Consider the following 21,475-nt stretch of genomic DNA (forward strand, 5'->3'; position numbering starts at 1 on the left):
TCCACTGACGAAGGCACCCTGTGGCCGAAACGTCTGGTTTTAGGAATTTGACCGTGTTGCCATCGATCGTGAATAAAACTCAATCATGTCTGATTATTTACATAGTAGTAGCTGCAGGAAACTGTAGCTGTTGCCGAATTTAGAGCAATCCGAGCGCTACCACTGGCTCGCGTTCACTTACGTGTGCTCACGCTACGGTCAGTTTTGTGTGCTCTGAACAAACGACGCTCACCAAGTCGTTAGTGGATCCTCCGAATCGCACATGCCGGATGATCGAGAGCAGCCTCGTCACCACCCACGACCTCATCAGCACATACGAATCATGCCGCCACTGCAGCGAAGGCTCGGAACTTCGGCTCGCGACCGGGTCAATTGCCGCCACGTCACCGGCTCATTGCAATGATCGACGGCCGCAGCACAAATAAACAGGCGATATTATAGTGAGAATGCTCCCATGTCTGGCGCTCTTTAGCGGTAGCCGTGCAGACAGACAGACAGGTCGGGTGTATGTTTGTTTTTGCCTCCGTATGTCATCCCACGCGTGCTCTGCAGACAGACTTCCAGTAAGGCATGACCACTACCGCCGTCATTGGCGCCTGTTGCAGTGTTCCACGTCTGCCTGTCTAGACTGTCATGCAGCCCATGCACGCTACTCGATCTACCATATTGAATAGTGTTTGGGCATTAGTGATGTCAATCGGAACTTGAATCTTCGGAATTCCGATTTTGTCCAATGTCCAATTCGGAATTCGGTTGGACAATGGCAGCAGGCTTTGGACAACTTTGGACAATCGCTTACCACACCTCAACATTTAAAAAAAGTAATCGTGTTTAACATTGATTGGCTGTTAGAAAGCTCAGCTTTCAATATGATTAACACGTTTGAGCTGGTAACGGTACATGAAAAGCAAATTAAATAACAGTGTTGAGTGTAAACTATTGCGTAGGTGTCGGACATCTTTGGACAAATGGCTGGCTTGGACATTTTTGGACGGAGAGTCGACGTAAGCATTGGACATTGGACGTACTTCGGAAATACGTTTTCTGAAATTGACACCACTATTGGGCATGCATAGACCTCGGTACACAGAGGTCTTCGGTCCAGGATTTCTTTTATGTACAGGGTGTTGCAGGTAAATTGGGACTAAGTTCATGACCTTACAAAAAATTTGCTATGCGGAGGAACATCATGGAAATTTAACACAATATAATTTCAACAATTGTTTTTCATTTGATATTGAAATTTTAATCCTAACATATCGCGCAGTCATGGAGCAGCGTCGGAGGGAAACGATTGGTGAGTTAGTTCGCGCCGGACAGAGCGCGAAGGACATAATAAGTTTAACTGGGTACCCAAAGTCTACCGTGTACCGAACTATCGCGACTGTAGGAGCTGGAGGGGATGTCGCTCGACGTTCTCACACACCTCGCAGTGACCGAAAACGGACACCAAGATTCCTGAGCGGCTTGAAACGCTCGATACAGGCCAAACCGAGGACCTCGATGAACAAGCTTGCGCGTGCCCGTCACGTGAGCAAGAGCACCATCAGCAGAGCCGTGAGAGAGGACCTCGGGATGAAGTCGTTTACCAGAAAACGACGAAGCCTCCTGACCGAACCAGCAAGGGCGATACGAAGGGAGAGGGCACCGAAGGTCCTCAATCTCCTCAAGCACCTCGGGAGTGACGTCAGGGTATTTGTCGATGAGAAAAAGTTCATCGTAGAAGAGGTCGCCAACCGCCGGAACTCGCGGGCTATCGCCTACAGCCCTGATGAAGTGGCTCCCGTGATGAAAGGCAAAAATCCGGCATCAGTGATGGTATTCGGGGCCGTCGCAAGTGATGGCCGCATAATGCCGCCCCATTTCATACCTGCTGGTGTGATGATCGACACTGACGCGTATTTGACCATCCTGAAGGAGTCTCTCATCCCCTGGATGATGAAATACTATGACCTGAGCAAAGTCATGCTGGTGCAAGACTCCGCCCCAGCACATGCTTCCCAGAGGGTGCAAGATTTCCTGAGCCAGAGGATCCCCCTCTATGTACCCAAGGACATATGGCCCTCCAACTCGCCTGACTTGAAATGAATCCATGCGACTTCTGGATGTGGGGCGTGGTAGAACAGAAGTCCAACTCGACCACTCATGCCAACGTTTCTGACCTGAAGAAGGCCATCAGGAAGGCAGTCAGCACCATTGACCAGGACGAGGCCCGGCGCGCGTGCTCCGCTTTCCGGCGCCGTCTCGAGAGGGTGCGGGACGCCGACGGCGGTCACATCGAGTGACAAGGCTGTGCGTACATGACACAATACACGTGCGAAGTTTCAACTTTCTATGTTTTCATTCACCGTATTAATAGCATGTTGAAATTAGGTCTGAAAATTCCCAATTTACCTGCAACACCCTGTACATACGAGATGTCTCGATCCAGCCTCCTTCGTCTGCTAGAGAACTCGTCCCATTGGCGATTGCTGCACGTGTGAACTGGCCTGCTATCGGGAGCACTCACTCCGCACTCAGTTTGTGAGTCGTCACCGTCAGTAAGGTGTGTGTGAGAGGCCGTCGTGCCCCCCCCCCCCCCCAATGCAGGGTCGCTGCCGACGGAGACGATCGATATCTGTCGGTAAATCGACCAGTGGGAGAGAGAGAGAGAGAGAGAGAGAGAGAGAGAGAGAGAGAGAGAGAGAGAGAGAGAGAGAGAGAGAGAGAGAGAGAGAGAGAGAGAGAGCAGGAGAGAGAGAGGGAGGGAGGGAGGGAGGGAGAGAGAGCAGGAGAGAGAGAGGGAGGGAGGGAGAGAGAGGTGGGAAAAACAGAGAGAGTGAGAGAGAGCGAGAGAAAGGGGAGAGGGAGAGGGGAGGGAGAGAGAGGGGGAGAAAAGAGTGAGTGAGTGAGAGAGAGAGAGAGAGAGAGAGAGAGAGAGAGAGAGAGAGAGAGAGAGAGAGAGAGAGAGAGAGAGAGAGAGAGAGAGAGAGAGAGAGAGAGAGAGAGAGAGAGAGAGAGAGAGAGAGGGAGACTGGGGAGAGGGGGGAATTACTCATACCCACAGCTGAAGGGATCAGTCAACGTGTAACTATGTGCAAGACTTGCTAATGAGCCCTCGTCGCGAACTCCTGTGTCGGCCATATTTCTCCGTAAACGGTACTGATTTCTGACTTATCAGACTCGAGGCAGCTGCCGGACGGTCGTGCAGTCACAGGGTGACGCCATCGCGCGCCCCAGACGGACTGGCAGATAGCATCCGCTTCTTGATGAGGGACAACAGCCAAGCTTCGCGTCGCCTACTACGACTGCTGACCTGCTACGTCCCACCGGGGGCCGGGACCCCTATGACCTAAGCTCCGTGCTGACACATGACGGTTTTGTCATTTCTGATGATTGTTTGTTATCAGCTGTTGGGAATTTGCCAATGTTTGGTGCAAAATAAATATGAATGAATGAATGAATATATTTTTATTTTATTTAGAATCGGCACGCTTTATTTTAGCAAAGCAATGCTGTCCTAAGAAGCTTTTGGTTATAGCACAGTCCAGGTATAGCCTACATAACTGGTGACGCGGACGCCTTGCACTAGCTTCCTGAAGGAATTCTGGTGACGATCCTTCCTCATGACACCCTCTTTCCTATCTGCACTGGTGACCCACTGTGCACTTGTAACACACCCACCTACTGTTACCGCACACCTGATGGAGGCAGACAACAGGCGGCCCCCTTCATCATCCTGTCGGGGCACAATTGTGCTGTTCGTCACTCAGGCGCCAACTGACGGCCGCCGCTCACCCATTCATCTGGACTGTGCCGTGACTGTGGTGTGTGTGTGTGTGGGGGGGGGAGAAGATAACGGGACAAGACGTCATTGGTCTGTGCCATGGTCTGTGCCATCGTTTATGCATTGTGTGAAACACGTGTAAGTTTAAGCCTTTAGGTTACATTGTTTCTAGAACAAAGTTTTCTTTTCCGTGCACTTCATTACTTTATATGTTGCACTTTATATGTGCCTAAATCAGCAATAAATAATTCTGTTGTGTATGGCGAACACTCAACAATGCACTTTGCGGTTACCATTCAATTGCTGCAATTCAAGGGCAGCCGCATCCAATTGGTACGATGTTCCTTTGATCAGCTGGACGCCAGTCATTCAACTCGTTCGCCCGGTGACTGGCACTTCTGGCCGTGATGGGGCGCACGAGATTTGAGCACACTCGGGCCTCCCATTGTACCGGTGTGCTGAGTCACTGGTCAGGAAACATCTTGTTCGCTGGGTTAGCGCCGTACGAACGTACCGTACCTACTCAGACGGCACCAGTTCAAGTTACAGCCCTCAGACTACTTCAACAGCGGATTTGAAAAAAAATATCACTGACAGTGAATTCGTGCTATCATTTGCATGCTGATAAAGTATCGATGCAGCGGTTTTAACTGTTCCGATCCAACAACTGCAATCGGACGTTAAAGGGACCCTCCCACCTTAACATTAGATTTGAGTTGAGATAGCCAAAATGGGGTCCCTGGCTCACAATTACAGGTTTCGGCACTCACAACATCGAGAAATGCCTTAAATCGGAAATATTGAATTTCAAAATTGCAGAATTTTGATTCAGAGGGGCTAATGCTTAGGGAATACCCCTCTGAATGTGTGACGTCAGCGCAGATATCTAACGATTTTTAAATGTTTGACTAAAACGTTTTGTAGCACGCGGTGGTATATGCTATTTGCGCGCAACATCTGCCGCAAACGCCACACTTCTAAAATAAAGTCGCTAGAAACAGCGGAGATCTCAAAAAAGTAAACAAAAGTAAAAGTCTAATATCTTGAAAACCGGTGAATATTTTTCGGTGAAATTTGGTAGATATTCGTTTTCGCTCTTTCTGAACCGAGCGACATCACTTTCATGCCAATTCATAAACTTTTTTGAAGGTGGGAGGGTCCCTTTAAACAATCCTTAATTGTTTCATGCAAGCAACTAACTATTCAGCCGGGTATTGTTCTGGCCTGCGCGAAGGTGGAATGGAATAGATTAAAAGGTGATCTATCTTTAGCACAAAAACCTACATGAGCCGTCGACGGAGAGGAGAGCTATCGCACGGGACGACTATAGCTGGTGGCTAAGGTGCCGACTGTGGGACCAGTAAAGGGAAAAGGTGCGGAACCAGCTCTGAGAGGGGCTTGTCTAAGATGCAGGTGAATCCTTGTGAGCCTTTGCAGGTCGCAAGAGACAAATGGAAATTGGTTGCCTTCTACATAAATAGCGCCACTGTTTATTGAATAATGGATCAAATCCATAAGCCGAGAGCCGTCGATGATTTATGTCATGTGGGAGGTATCTCGAAGTGCCAGTACATCATCTGTGGGATGATGGCTGACAGTGGCCGGTGGGGAGAGGGGGCTGACGCTATCTGTCTCTGTGCTGACCGGGCTGCTGGCGCGCGCTGTGGCTTCGGCTCCCATCCGTCACCTACTCCTTCTGTCGTGAGATGCGACCCGACAGGGTCGCTGCCGCTGCCGCTGGGCTGCCGATGTTGGGCCGGCAACACTGGGTGACAATTGACACACAACACAGATTCGACAACGTAATATTTGACAACGGATATTTGACATACACACTTAGCACAGACCTGACGCCAACTGACACCTTCCTGACACCTTCCTGACATCGGTTGTCTCCTGGCACAAACCCGACACTGGACACAGGGTGCACTCTGGCTCCAACCTGACAGATATATCTCCTCGCCCTCTGTTTCATACTTGTCACCTCCGGTGCTCACAACTCATCACCTGGGTGCCTGTTACACTCAGTACCCTGCCCCCCCCCCCCCACCCCAGCGCGTCTAACGGTGCTGCCACGGATGTAGAGGGGAGGGGACAAGACCACCTGGCCTGGGAGATCGACCCGTGGCCCGTCGATTCAGAGTGGGTTAATCATGACGAACATATAAACAGGGGCACGATTGGACCGTAATTCAGTCGTAGCACTAACCCACCATGTTGAAAATAGCCTCGAGAATCAATTCATTTGATAACAGGAGCCATTAGTTCGCCCTTGCAGAAAATGTTAGCGGCCGTCTTATGCTAACACCAATTAGCTTCATAAGGCAAGACCGGTCTAATCATCTATAGCGCCAACATATTCAGATATACATATGCGGCCTGGGGCAAGGCCGCACAGGCACTCTGGGGCTGACGATGCATACTAATCAGTCCAAATAAGCAATCGATGGGTTGCACATCCAGCGGCGCCTACTGCAGATCATGCAACGCTGCATCACAGGGGTGGGTGCCGCCGTCATTGAGAGTTTCAGCAGCGGCCGTCTCGCCTGGGCCCGCGGGTGACCGGTCACGTGACCAGAACGCCGGTCACGTGACTAGGGCACCGGTCACGCGCGCCCCTGACCTAACTGACACGGACGGTAGCTGCGGTAAGCGGTAAATGAGATCACTCCGGTCGGAGGGGCGAGGCCCGTCAGTGATTTATCTGCGTTCAGCACACAGATCACCGGCCGAGTCAACAGGAACCGGTGGGGGAGACGCGGCCACCGAGGGTGGCATGGTGAATGGAAATGACGGGACAAACCAAATAGGGATGGTGGGGACAATGTGATAGAAGCCAGAACTTATAGGGAGATTTTACAGATTGAAGACGGCCCGGGGCGGATTTCTTTGAATCAATCAGCATTTCCTTTCATGATTAATTTTTTTTTAATATTTACGCTGCCTGCAATGATATTCAGCAAGGCTGTAAAGATTAGTTTCCGAATGAGCTTTTAATTTCTGCATGGAATTATTTTTTTTTACATAAAATATTAAAGATTTTGACACATTCTCATGGAACATTTTTTGCTCGTCGGAATTAAACTTGAAACGCTCATCACCCGACAGAAAGGCAGCGATCTGTGTTTGTTTGACTGCGACGACAGTTCTCATATCGATGTCACTGCATCCGACAGCGAGCGGTGACGAATTTAGCAGCGGTGGGAGGTGGCGACGGTACGGGGCCGACGGACGCTCAAAGCCCGGGGGCCGCCGCCCCTAGTCATTAATTATGGCCCCACCAGAGGCGGCTTTTGTATTGGGGATCCTGCCGGTTGTGTGGGCGCACCGGTCCGTGGTATTGGGAGGTGTTAATTTCACATAGCAACGGTTCGGCAGGCTGATATTGGCACGGAATGGGCCCACGAGGGCCAAACAAGCACATTGGGATGGGATTTAGAAGGACTTCTTTTTGAGCTTAGCATTGCCATGATTCAATATAACAATGAACTAGCTTGATAGATCCGCTTAATTGCACACATTCTTGGGATGGTATGGATCTGACTCCATGGCCCATCGTTCAAACGTTTTTAAGAATTTCAATTACGGATTTAGTGTAAGATGGGACAACGCTGAGGCCATAGGCACGGTGTTAAGCATATATCTTCTCTCAGAAGGCCACCACCAACTTGTCTCTACCCTTCTTGGAGAGCCGGCGGACCAGCAGCGCTCTCTGTTTGAGCTGCTTAGGCTGTCTGGCTGAGCCGCCAAGAGCTGTCTGGTCAGGCGGACCGATCGAGTTGAGCCCAGACTGCAGCTGATCAGCCGCAACACAGCACAATTTGTCCGTCACGTCCGAGTGCTCTGCACCGTGCAGCGACGGCCGCGCGTAACGTGACGACCTCTAAACAAGGCGACACGTCGACCGTGACGCCGGAACGTGACGCTACGGACGTGACGTTACGGACGTGACGCTACGGTACCACACTGACCTGCTATCAGCGGATCAGAACTAAGGTGGGGCGAATTGAATCATTTTTTGCCATGGTAAAAAAGAACTTTGTGAATTAAAAACTACCTATCATGGTGATTTTACTCGTCTCTTATAATTCTGTTTATGCGACCCACAAAGGAACTTATTGTGTTAAATTTATGATAAGTTGCCACGTCTTGTTTTAAATATTCACATATAACAGCGTGCAGATTAAAGAGGCGTTGATATCACGCTGCCAACCCTAATGCGCTCAGTGTCAGAGTGTCCGTCAGGAAGTTTTTTTTTGGCACTGATCTCCGCCCACCACCTCCTGAGGATAGTATGTACCGACTACCGGTCTAGCCTTTCTGTTTGTGTAATAGAAGCGCGGAAGAAAACAATCTGAGCGTGTCTGTTTTTGTATTTGGAAAACAAACTGCATCCCCAGACACCCGCACTCTCGGCCTTGCTCTCGGCACCTCTTGTCTGCGGGTGTAAATATGATAAGCACCTGTCCAGAAGTAACAAACAGCTCCTGTCAGGAAATAATCGGGTCAAAGCTTCCAGTAGCGTAAAACATATGCATCGTTTCCTACAGCCAATTCCTATTGAACAACTTCAACAGATACTCTGTTCAGGACAATGTTGCTCGTAGATATGAACTCGAACCGTGGATCCTAACTGATGATGTCTACTTGGAAGGCATATCAATACTTGTGTCACCTTGCTCCTCCGCCAAGTTATTTCTTCGGTTTTGTCTCAGCCGGTAAGTGGTACCGGGTGTAACTTGTTCTTAGAGTTCGACCAATCTCCACGAGGTCAGAGCGGCGCCCTCAGACAGGTCAACGGCCGGTGCCCCCGACAACAATGCCGCTAAGTGCCTCGCTTGTTCACCCCTTCAGTGCTCATTGTACCTGAAGATCTGTGTCTCTGATTCGGGTCAGTCTCTTGAGTCATATGCCGACGCCGACGCAGAGCTCATCTGAACGAGATGCAGCGCTGCAGGTATGCCTGTTAGTGAGCTCTCTGAGAAAGACTGAGCCATGCTTCCCGCGACCTGACCGGCGCGATGGTGTGTACTGTCTAGGTATGTGAGGTTTTCTTGTACTGAGAGACTACAGTCTTAGCACAGCCTCTGAAGTCCTGGACGGGCTATACCGAGACGGGCTGGGCGTGAGGCGCTGCGGATAGTCTGGGTTAATCCTGTGGGTTTTGGCGCCTGTGACACGGCAAGTGTGTTTGTCTCGAGAATAGCAAGACAAGTGAGCGGATGACGGTTCGCACATCACCGAATGTTATGCCTCCGGATTTTCAGGAGCAAGCAAACCATTCTTACTTCGCCACTTATATAAGGGTCACATACAAAGCACGCAACGCAATGGTATTTGAGTGGTTTCGATAGCATTATTTTTATTCCCGTTTTAAGCTTCGGAACATAAAGCTGAAAGCTTTAAAAACATGAAAAGTGCAGCGCTTGCAGGCCCTATAATAAACCATGGTAGCAATTACAAGGGGTCGCGTAAGGTGAATTTTTGACGCATTGTATCGTCAGTCAGCAAGGTATGAAAAATGCAACGATATGCGCATAGCCCACTGCACTTGTACACTGTAGAGTGTAGACTGTAGAGTTGCGGCGATTCACCAATATTTATCATAAACGTATGAGCAAGCAACGCAGCGTCGCAGCTTCAAAGTATTCCCGGCGAATCACCCAAACTGTATGTTCATCTCTAAGTCACGGGCGCGGCCTTCATAAGTGCTTTACCATGTCTGGGCGTTGCCCGGTACTGTCCCACAAATGGCATCATTTAAGGCGCTGATTTATTTCATACGGGCTTATTCAGCACCTTTGTCCAGCGGGGCGCCGTTCATCTTATCGCGGTCATTTAGCGAGCGGTCTCGGTCCACCCGGACAACACGGGTCGAGGTCAGACGGGAGATTACGTCGGCCATAGGTCATGAAAACGACAGAGATCTGTCTCCAGAAACACGTGCAGTCAAATGAGTTCAGCAAAAGATGCCATTTTTGGTCCCGGTGTCTATGTTGCGCTGCTTTAACCACTGATTGTATCGAGAGCATGTGAGTGAAGCTGCAAGTAGGGTGTTGATATCAATGACCAGTAGTCTGAGGTCAAGATTACTGTCTGAGGTGGTTCCGGGGCTGGAGCAGTCATTCCCTTTACCATCGCTGCTCGTATCGTATCGTATGACGATCGTATATTTGACGCGTCCGTGTCCTCCGCAGAGCACCATGTCCCAGCTCGGCGCGCTGCCTCTGGCGCTCCTGGCGCTGTTGCTAGCCCACTCAACTCTCGCCAAGAAGACGCCCGTCTCACCCCCGGCAGAGCCGCCGATCGACTACGAGTCCTTGGAGAACGTCTGCGACCTGGTCGACATGGTGGAGACCGTGTTCTGTTACTGCGACTTCCTGGAGCGCGGCGAGGGCGAGACGGCCAACTGCTTGGTGTACAACAGCCCGCGCGCCTCAGACCGCGTCTGGGACGCGTTCTACCACCAGCCTAACCTGCACCGGCTGACAATCAGCGGCCGAGGACAGGGCGGCCTGGACGCTGTGCCCACGCGCGCGCTCCGCTACCTCCGACAACTGTGGGCGCTCGAGATGAAGAACACCGGCATCACCAACGTCACCGAGGACGCGTTCGGCCGCTCCGAGAGCATCTCCGACCTGGTGCTGTCCGGCAACGGCATCACGGAGCTGGCGCGACGCTCCTTCAGGCACCTGACCAACGTTACCCGGCTGAACCTGGGAGAGAACCAGCTGCGGGTCATCAACCGGCATGTGTTTGTGGACATGCCACGGCTGAGGCATCTCTACCTGGACCGCAACAGCATCACGCGGGTGCGCAGCGGCGCGTTCGTGCAGCTGTCCGAGCTGCGCGACCTCGATCTCTTCGGCAACGAGCTGCGCGCCGTGTCGCGCGGCACGTTCAAGGGCCTGTCGCAGCTACGGAGGCTGTTTCTGCACCGCAACCAGCTGGAGGTGATCGGAGACCGGACGTTCGCCGAGCTGCCGCGGCTCACCGAGCTCGATCTCTCCGAGAACCGGATCCAGTTTCTGGGCGGCCACGGCCTGGAGGGGCTGGGCAACCTGGTGAAGCTGGTGCTGCGGGATAACCGTCTGACGCAGCTGCAGCCGGCCACCTTCAGCCACACGCCCGGCGTGTTCTACCTGAGCCTGCAGCAGAACCGCCTGCAGACCCTGGAGCAGGCCACCTTCCGGCCCATCATGGACAACATGAACAACATCACCATGTACTTCTACAGCGCAGGTCAGTGCCGCGGCAACTCGTGCATGCCAACATGTAAAGACTTTCTTCATAGCGGAACCTGCTGCCTGTTAAAAACATGACAGTTATGCCCGTGGTTATTCCATGTATGTAAAGCAATTAAAAAAATGAGTACATCAGTTTAGTTGAACTCAATAACAACTACGTAAGCATTTTGTTTTCGAAAGCCCCTTGACAACTTTTTCCTGCTAAATGCAGGGTATATTGCAATCGTTCATGTCTTCTTCGCTTAATCAGTCTTAGCAGGACATTTCCAAACGAACACAACCCAGGCACGGCATAGAGCCATTTAGGAGTGCATGCGATCGGGCCCGTGGCGATCTCAGGCGTTTCTTTTTAGCATGTTGATGACATGTTACTTCAATTTGTCGGTAACTCAAAGGTTAGCGCCGGTTTCCTACGATTTCATGCCACTGCAGTGTGCCATGAAGACATTCGGCTTTCTTCCAGGCCATGCCACGCGTTTCAGACAGGAATAGACGGTATTCGCTACGAGTACCTAAACATTTTTGAACATTTTTTTTAAAGGTAGTGTGCCAGCTTTCTTGGACCGTATGGAGTTAATGGCCCAGATAAGGAGAACCGGATTTTTAGAACTTATCCATACCTTCAAAACTCATGGAAACGTCTTAAATTCTTCAAATTTTGAGTACCCCAGTGCGAAATTCGCCCCGACGGGTTGTCGGTCGTACCCCAACCACATTTCACACCACTATGAACAATAAATGCACACACTGAAATCGCTATTACCGATATGCTCATCCAATCAAGTTTCGATAAACCCGTTCATCATCATCTCCTGCGGTTTCGAACACGCCTGTTAGGTGGCTTCTGATGCTCGTCGAGGTCGGAATTTCCAAATACGCGTGGTGCGTCGGGCCGCGCGCTCTGACTTCGGCCAAGAAAAATGCGTCAGCTGATCATTGTCATTTCTGCCACTTGCGTGTGGTGAAATGGGGTCATAACTTATAAGACGGCTTTTTCATATCAATTATTTTACATAAAGTCATATTTCAAACCATAAATAATGTTCGACAGCCAAATAAAAGAAACAATACCAATACGGGCTTACAGTTTAAGGCTCGACATTGTGTTGTCTACGATTAGACAGCTGATAACTCATTCCCGTACGTCGTATGGTCGTAACACTATAATGACCTTTGCTTATTGTCACAAGTGCGCCGCATTCGCGATTGTTGCCCGACGCCTGTTTGCAGGTGAGCCCACTACAGTTGTTATACATATCTAAAAACCGAAAAACTTTTAGGCGAAAAAGGCACTATTCCAGGCCCATTTTTGATTTTTTTTTGCGATATTATGTAAAAACAGAAGCTTCTTATCCTAGGAAAAATAAAATGGGAAATCTTTCAAAGGTGGCACACTACCTTTAAAAGCAAAATTTAATTGCCTGAGATGATGTGAGCACAGTACGATTTAAAAGTTGTTAATGCTTGTTGGACCTAGTTAGAATGTGATTATTATTGCGAGAGAATCTATATTACTATTTGTGGTGACGTAGTTTCTGTCTGTTACCGAGGTCGCGACATGGTGCTATGTAGCGCGGGTTACAGGTCACACCGTTGCACCTACCGCGCTGAAGTTTGCGCAGCTCATAGAACAAGGATGGACAACGTGCCTTTGAGGGGTCTCAGCTCGATCGGGTCGATAGCGAGCGCGTGGCGCGTGCCCGAAAAGTGCAAATTCGCGTCATAGACTTTACATGTATAAATCGGCGTGCGAAATTGGGCGAAAACGGCTAAATTTGGCCGACACGGGTCCGGTTTCCGTGCAATATCTCGGTAACCGAGCGCCCGATCCGCACGGGGAAAACAGCATCGTGTAGAGAATCGAACGGGCTATCGAATGATGTGCGATGCGGAGGATGGCACGTGCCGCGTGCACCCGTGAGGGCACTTTTGTTTGAAAAAAATTGACGTTTCGGACGGATTTTGGACTTTATTTTATTTTTACTTGACCGCAAGACAGAGCGAGTTAAAACAACGCCTATTGGCAAGAGAAATGTACCACCTTTCATGGAAAAATTGCGAAAAGCTTATTGATTAAAAACAAGGTGGAACAAATCGCTGGAGAAAATGACATTTGTCCATAATGTGCCACTACATAATTACACGGGATTTGCTGCTTAACCTGATACGTTTGACAATTGAAAATGCTATCATTAGAAAGAGCATTCAATTTTCTCCAAGATCCAATCATCACGTTTGCATGACAAGCAACAGTATTCTTAAAAATATAAATGTTTCAAACCTCTGCAAATCCAATTTTAGCGAAAATTATCTACGCCTTTCATTTATCATAAAACTATGCACTTAAATTATAAAGCACATCTGACAGGTTCTGAAGTAGAAAGCATGCCTATCAGACACGGGCACCTCGATGCGATGGATATTCTTTCCAAACCAAATCGTTTAGCCATCAAAAAGCAATCGACCGAAATGGATAGATAACCCAACCGACACAAGAAAACCAACCGCCTGCCGATCGTAAATGCCTCTTTTCGCGTTGCGGAGAACGCGGGTCACCCTAGTATGAATCTATGTAGGTAATGATAAAAATAAGAATATGAATATTATCGGAGCAAACAACAATATCTGGGTAGAATTCACAGTCGCCACCAGCCCGTTATACCTACGTTCCTCGTCTCCAATCGTCTCCCGTCGTCTCTCCTGCCGTCTCTCCCGTTATGTCTTCCGCCGTGTCTCCCGCCGTGTCTCCGGGGCGGAGATTCTGCGGAGGTCGCCACTCCTCTCCGATCGGAGAGGGACAAGGTCAGGGCGACCTCCGAGATGAGCGATCACCGGTCGGGCCGCGGCCCATCGCCACCCTCTGCTCCACCCCTGTGTCGGCGGGAGCGATGGCCTTCTCATCGCGTTCATGACGAATATCTACCCGTTCCAAGAAGACGAAAACCAAATTGACTATCTAAGTAAATTGATTATCCCAGGAGTGTTGGGCTTGGTGCATCCTGGGCCTCGTTTCATAAAGCGAGTCCGTAACTTACGCCGGTTTTTGGGCTTGTATTGCAAGCGCATGCGAAGCGATAAATTTATTTTCCCTTCTCCCTTCTGTTCTTGCTTGTAAAATAAATAAATTCAACGATTCAAACTATCGTCATCGCTTCACATGCACTTGCAATACAAGACCAAAAACCGGCGTAAGTTACGGACTCGCTTTATGAAACGAGGCCCTTGTCGGACCCACGTATCACCCAATGTCACGGTAATGCGCTCTTCTCTTCTTTCGCCTACATCATCTTTACCCCACCAGCTAACCCTTGCGGTTGAGGCTGCCACCGACCCATCACCGCCAAAATTAACCCTATTAGTGGCAGACTGCACTGTAAGACCACCCACTGCCCCCTCCGCTGCCGCCGTGCCGGTCGTTTCTAATCCTATGCATGCCGACAATATATTGTCGGACGGGCAGAGGCTTCCGGCCAGGTGAGGAATGCGGGGGAGGGGAGGGGGGTGTTCGACCTGCAGGTGGTCAGAGCTACCACGGGCCGAGGGGTGTTGGTATTGGCAGGTCATCCACCGCTGTCTGACCTTTCTGTATCCGCCCGACCTCCTTCTGACCTGTAGGTCACACCAGTGTAGTTGGAAAATATGGGACAATCGAGAGCTGTTAGATCAGAGTCATGGAAAATGTGGAATATTGAGAGACCTTATGGCAAAATCACACATGGGTGTTGCCTTCGTAAAAATACAATTAAACCCCGAGAGGCTGAAACAGATCGGAACATTACTATCGGCTGCGCTGACCTTACAACGGACATTCTCTCCCAGTCAGTGCAGTGTCCACCCTGCAGCTCAGCGGTGGCTGGGCGGCTGTTTGAGCTCGGCTCCTACTTCTGCACCCGTCTGGTACTCTGTAAAACACCGGACATAGCTGTGGTCAGTCAGCACCCGCGGTCCTTCCACGAATGGACCGGTCTGGAAAACTTATTTTGCCATGAATTTAGGGACCCTGCATCCACATGACAGCAAGTGTAGGACATAATTGCGAGATATAGGCGCTCACTAAGCTCACTAGTCACTATAACACGGAAAGTGGCTTGGTCAATTTTAAGTGCAGCTAGTTTGTAGCGTGGGGCCGGTCGCCCCTCGTCGTTGGTGGCCTGCACCCTCCGTTGCGCAGCTTTCTTCTACCGTTACCCGAGCGGTGCAGGTGTGGGACCCAGTGACCTCCACTTGACCTTAGCTAATTGGGCTGTTCCGGTCGGAATAGAAAGGTGACCCGGTGACGGGGCAGGTCAAATGTTGACTATATCGAATCGTTGCAATCTGAGCCATTTAGCCACACTAGTGGTTTTTAAACATGTCTTTCTGAGACATTGCTTACTGTTCTTTTTCCTGGTAACAGTGCTATTGGTTCTGCAAACGCAATGCAGGAAGCTATTTAAAATATAGTTGCGAAATAAGGCGTCACCTGAGAGGGTGTATGGCGACTAGCTGGATCAAAAGAAGAAAAGTTAGAATGTTTACGACTTTTCTGGCCTGCTAATGCATGTTTGACGCGTTATTGGAAGATTTGTGACATGGTTTTTATGTAAGGCTGGGTTGAGCTGCAGTAATTTCTTCATGATTGATTTATTCACTCGATTGATTGTAGATAGGTGTTTTAGCAAGTCTGCAGCAAATAATCCTTGCAGAAAAAAAAACACCCATCCGATAGGCGATTAATGGTTCCGACTGGTGTACCTTCGTGCACTGCGATGCTCTCTGAAGGGCAACTTTAAATCCGATTTGATGTGCAGTTAACTTATGTATGTTGATAAAATGAGAACCAGTCGCAGATAGAAGTGCTTCTATGTATTCTAAGTATCTGCTCAGCAGATGTGAAAATGGATAATGCTTCATGCCAATAATGATGAGCATATGTCAGCCACAATAGCCTCATTGTTGCCAGAGCATGTTTACAAAGGAGCTAAGTTGCAAGGTATCTAGGTACGTCGCAGTTGAAGTGCAAGTGAAATCTATAAATACAATTCACGGTCACCCCCCATCGACGGGTCCCCTCTCTGCATAGCCAGAGTAGTGGTTTACCACCCACAGCATGATCTGTGCTTTGCGGACGGGGGTAGGCACCTCAGCCCTGTAGCCCGACCACACCATCACTCACTGCCACTAACCGCCTATCAGCCCTTCACCGAGTTCGTGCAGCCTTCCCTGAGCCCTGCGGACAGCTGTCTGATCGGGGGATCGGGGCCGGCCACCGCCCCAAGGAGCCCGGCCAAAGGCAACACCCCCTCCCCCGGTCCCACTCCTCGGGGTAATCTTCCCCGTCAACAGACCATCAACGGACGGGGGTGGGCGCGGGATGGGGCGGGGGAGGACATCACGTCACCGGGACGATCATCGGTGCGACGACAGACGAACCGATGGGTGGCACGTCTCCGGTGGTTTTTGTCGGGCAGGTTCCGGCCTGTCCTTCCTCGGCGGCTGGCGTGGGTGCGTCGAGGGATGAGACGAGAGGGCCGTTCTGCCGTACCGTACTCACGGAGCTCACTGCAGTTCAACTCACCCGGTGTCTGCGCCACTGAAATTTACGGCAATGGTCATAAGGTCGAGTAGAGTTCTAAAACTTTTTTTATTCCGATTGGCCTCATGGAACAGTTATGTATTTACATACTCAATCATCAAAAGATCTCGCATCAAGTTCCTCGGCTGGTATGACATTTCCTCCCTGTTCCATCCCAGAGTAGCAGAGAAGGCGCCACAAAATTTACCCATTCCCTCGTTTCACATTTACCAGTTAGCCCATACACCCCGTCCTTGGCCTACCCATGACCGGTTATGGTTATATTCTAACCGGGACTGGTGTTGTAATCGGTTATCGCTCGTGTTCCTTCGCCTTTCCCGCGCGCGGTGAGAGTGAGGTTTTATTTCATTCCGATCAGCTAAAGCCTCCATGTCGCCTTTTATTATGACCTCGACAGTGGAGGACGACCTTTTGTCGTCTCCTTCGATGTCAGAAAAGAGAGCCACACTGCGTTCGATTTGTGAATAAATATGCCACAAATGAAGGAAATCATTCATTGTTATGAATTTCTTATTTTTAATTGAGCATATAGATGATGGTCTAGCTTGGAAACGTGTCAACCAATATGTGATGCCTGATGGTCCAAAGCAGTGTTCGCCACGGGCCCCAAAATCCCCAGCCCAGCCCGGCCCGGGCCCATGGGTTCAGAGCCCGGCCCAGCCCGTAGCCCGCTCTTGGCAAATATTCCAAGCCCAGCCCGGCCCGGCCCATCAAAAATAGCAATCTAGTTATTGTCTTAGTCTATTGCTATAATAAGCATGATTGATTACACTATTTTGAGAACAATTCAAATTGCATGAATATTAACATGGCAATCATGACTCCCTTCTTTTCAATGAATATAATCATTTCAAGCACCTATGGCACAAATTTTAACAGTAACAGCAAGCACCTCAGTCAATTAGGTCATGATTACACACCTATAAAAAGTTTACATGATTATATTAACTACATTCTATGAGTAAAGTTATCTTGCAAGCTGATGTGTGTGAACATTATCATTAATAATTGGTGACTCTAATGCATACTTGAAGGAAGTATTTGCAACATACTCTATACTTCCCAGCACTTACCAGCAGAAAAAAAAGCTTGACTTATGGGAATTGATGAATCTGTCTGGGATTGACCTTGCTGTTAAATTCACTCCATAGATGCTGCAATATCAAAAGCCTGAGAAAGCATACAAAATAGGTGACACTAACTTTAGCACTGTCTTCCAAAAAAAAAGAGAAAATCCATCCATTTATCAGCAAAACTGATTTAAAGGGACCATCCCACCTTAACATTAGTTTTGAGTTGAGATAGCCAAGTTTGCGGCCAGGCTCAGAAACCACCATTTATCCTGGTCGCAACCCCCGCAGCTTTATGGTGTTCAAGAAATTTCTTCCCTTTACTTGCAGGGTGGGACCAGCTTAGTCCCTATCTCTTAACCATTAGCGGTTTTTTGATGACGTCAGCAGTCATTTCAACGCCCGCCATTCCTTGAACCCGAGTTTTGCTGACCTTGAGCTCCCTTTTTTATCAACGTGAAATCCGTCGTCGGCGCTGAGAAAGCCTATTGCTTTTCATTTTAATTTGAATATTAGAAGATACCCACCACTGGAACTTGGACTGATATTATACCAAGGCCGAAGATGATCAAGCTGCCTGCTATATCTGGAGCTTGGTGTTCAACTTCAACATGGAATAAAAAACAAAATATCAAAGCAAACTGGATATGGTACTGCAAGTTAAAGTCCAAAGAAATTTGAAGAGCTGACAATTGACATTAATTCTTTCCCTGCAAGGTTTCCATATGGAGATCACAGTCACACCATGAAGAAATATTTTTGATGTTAACAGTTGAAAGGGGATTTATCTTCCAGTTTAGACGAAAGACGCTGCTGACTGTCTTTGGAAAAGGATGTCGGCATGAGGTGCAATTGTGCTTGTGAAGTGGTTATAACTGGTCTTTTCACAGTATTAAATTGAATGTGCCATTGCAGCCAAGTGTGTTATCATGTAAGGTAAAATCAAAACTACAATGTTGGTTTTACGAGCATTGAGAAGGCTGGTAGGTAACACCTGCCTGTGCTCGTAAATCATGCTGCCAGAGTATTCTAAATTAATTTTATCATACACTTTTGTTGTCCAGAATGGTTGCACTATTGTTTGGTATCATATTATTCCATGTAAATATGGTAGTGTAAAGTCCGACCAACATGTTACCAGATTTGAAGCTGTTACGTTACCTAAGTACCTGTTTTTTACTGGCGTGGTGAATGTCACCTGGATTTTGTTTTGAGGTGCAGACCTAGTAACTCTGACTACATGGGTTTGAAGCTATTATCTATTCTGTTTTTACTGGCCTGGTGAATGGCGACTGATGTTGTCCGTGGACCGTGGATGGCACTGAAACAAATTTTGAGTGTTTTGTACAGTGTTTTAATACAATGCTGAGGGCTGAAAGTTGTCTTGTTTAGAGTGGTGAAAGTTCAGGATATGCCAGCCACCATGGTGGGTCAGAGTTAAATGTGTTGCAGTCAGTTCGGCTTCGGCAAGCACACGGATGGGCATACGCATCGAGACCTGCTCTGCCATACTTTCAGCCAATTTTACCTAGGTAAGTCTTTTCTTTTTTTCTGCCAAAAGCTATGACATTGTGAATTTCAGCACTGTGGCCTGTGTGTAGCTTTCAGGAAAGCAATTCTAAATAAAGCTCTGATAAAGTGCAAAATCAGCAATGCAGCCCTCTATTACATTTTCTACAACATCTTACTTGTTCCTTGCATGGAGAGAAAAATGCAATGTTATGAATTCGTTTATTCACATAATTTGACAAGCATGCAGTTACCTGCTACTATCACTGCACAAAACAGAGCAGAAAACATCAGTTGATCAAACACAAGACATAACAGAAGTTTACAACATAGGGCTGCCGAACCTGCTTCCTCCCACCACAGTTGATGCCATTTCCTAGCCTGGCTTGATGTGAGCACTGAATAGCTGCTTTGTCTAATTACAGCTCACTACCATTCAACTTAAACTACTCTCTAGTGAGAGCGTTCAGTGTTCATAGCAGCTCGACAGACGACAGACAACAAACATCTTGACAAACCAACCAGTATTTGATTTGGCTAATGATTTATGTGCTTGTTGTATCATGGCCAAACTACTTTAACAGCAATAATCCCTGTTTCATCTTGATCTTGCTTTTATTTCCATTTGAACTCAGATCTTGAAACAATCATCTGAAGTGATATCAGATACTGGCTTCTGTTTCTCTTGAAAGCAAGTTAAAACAACAATGATAAACTAAGGCAGGAGATGTGAGTTGTGGCAGTAGATTTTTGATCCAACATATGTCAACCTTATATTGCTTGAGACCTCTGTGACAGACAAACAAATATTTATAGTTTTTTGATAGTTTGGATTCTTGGCTTGATTTAGCAGATCAGCTGTGAACCTTGACTTTGAAATCACATAAATGTCATGGTACCCGAACGAATCCTCGCATGACATTTCTTCGTAGCACAATTTTTCGTCCGCATTTCTTCGTCTACAAATCTTCGTCGGTGTATTTATTTGTCCCTCAATGCTTACTCTTGCATATATTTGCGTTGAAGAAGAAATGCGAGCCGATTTTCATATACCCTGGTGCGAGACAAAGTAATGCGATAGGTACGAATAAATGCCCTGACGAAGATTTGCAGACAAAGAATTGCGATACGAAGAAATGCCATAAGAATTGTCCTGGAATCCTTTATTGGCCATCATATATTGACCTTGATAAGATAAACGCATCATTCGCGCAATATTTGTCGCACTTTGATACCAAACTATTGCTTCCAAATGCCGACGTAAAGAAAACCTTTATGTGACGTCATAGAAACAGCGGATTTCCCTAAAAGTAAACAAAAATAAAAGTCTTATATCTCGAAAACGGGTGAATATTTTCCGGTAAAATTTGGTAGATGTTCATTTTCGCTCTTTGTGATTCACGCTACATCACTTTTATGCCAATTCATTAACTTTTTTGAAGGTGGGAGGGTCCCTTTAATCTATTTTCAATTCATGCCCACGTGTCAACCGAATCTCTGTGGACAACTATCTGCTACTTTCCTTGCTATTTTATGTTAGGCTCTTTTCAAGATATGGATATCGCTAGCAGCGTAAGCAGAAAACATGGTAAGCTTGAAATGTCATTGGGTACTTTTGCGACTTGTACGCATCATCATCATCAATCGAAAATGAGCGAACACTTCTTGATTGTCGCAGCTGCGGCAGGTAGCGATTCTGACGAATTGTATAATAAAACATATATGATCAAGTTTTTGTTTTGTTTTTCGTTCGAGTTTTCAGACTTCGTGATTTTGGTTTTATTTTTTATTTGTTTAATTTTGTTTTCACCTTGATACTCACTTAAAAAACGTATTTATTTGATATACTGTTGTGTATACTACCTAGATGCCGCCACATAAACATAGCGCCGCCGCCATGATTGCACATTTTGTTGAGGAGGGGCTGGTTTGTTGTGATTTATTTTGACAAATTTATGGACGTTTAAAGAAGCTTTCATCGCGAAATACTCTGTAGAGTTCCTCGTTACTTACTGTGTGTTTTGTGAGTATCCTTTTAAGGTTCTGATCGTTAAAAAGCCGTCGGTGAAGGAAAAAAGACTGTGTTGGAATTGTCTCACTATCGCCATATATAAGTGTTAACTTAATGTAGCCCTGTAGCCCATCATTGTTGAGTGGCTTCTTAGTTTTTGGAGTTGTAGTGCTAAGTAAGTTATTCTGATGACTACATTTTAACTTTTATTAACAAACTAATGATGCTAGAGATTCTCTGATCTTTTTGGTTGCGGAATTTTTATGAAAACCCTCCTATGTGTGACATGATGTGATA

At 47.8% G+C, this 21,475-nt stretch overlaps 1 protein-coding gene across 1 annotated transcript in view; it reads left to right on the plus strand.

Moving 5' to 3' along the window:
- Nucleotides 1–21,475, plus strand: part of LOC122384653 (connectin-like) — a 48,601-nt gene that overhangs the window by 18,317 nt on the left and 8,809 nt on the right. The window contains exon 2 of the mRNA XM_043372255.1: nt 9,964–11,008. Coding sequence (XP_043228190.1) covers nt 9,970–11,008 — 1,039 coding nt within the window. The 5' untranslated portion in view covers nt 9,964–9,969. The remainder of the gene's footprint in view (nt 1–9,963; nt 11,009–21,475) is intronic.

This window comes from Amphibalanus amphitrite, unplaced genomic scaffold, assembly GCF_019059575.1.
Source record: "Amphibalanus amphitrite isolate SeventyFive unplaced genomic scaffold, NRLGWU_Aamphi_draft 000195F_arrow, whole genome shotgun sequence".
Lineage (NCBI taxonomy): Eukaryota > Metazoa > Arthropoda > Thecostraca > Balanomorpha > Balanidae > Amphibalanus > Amphibalanus amphitrite.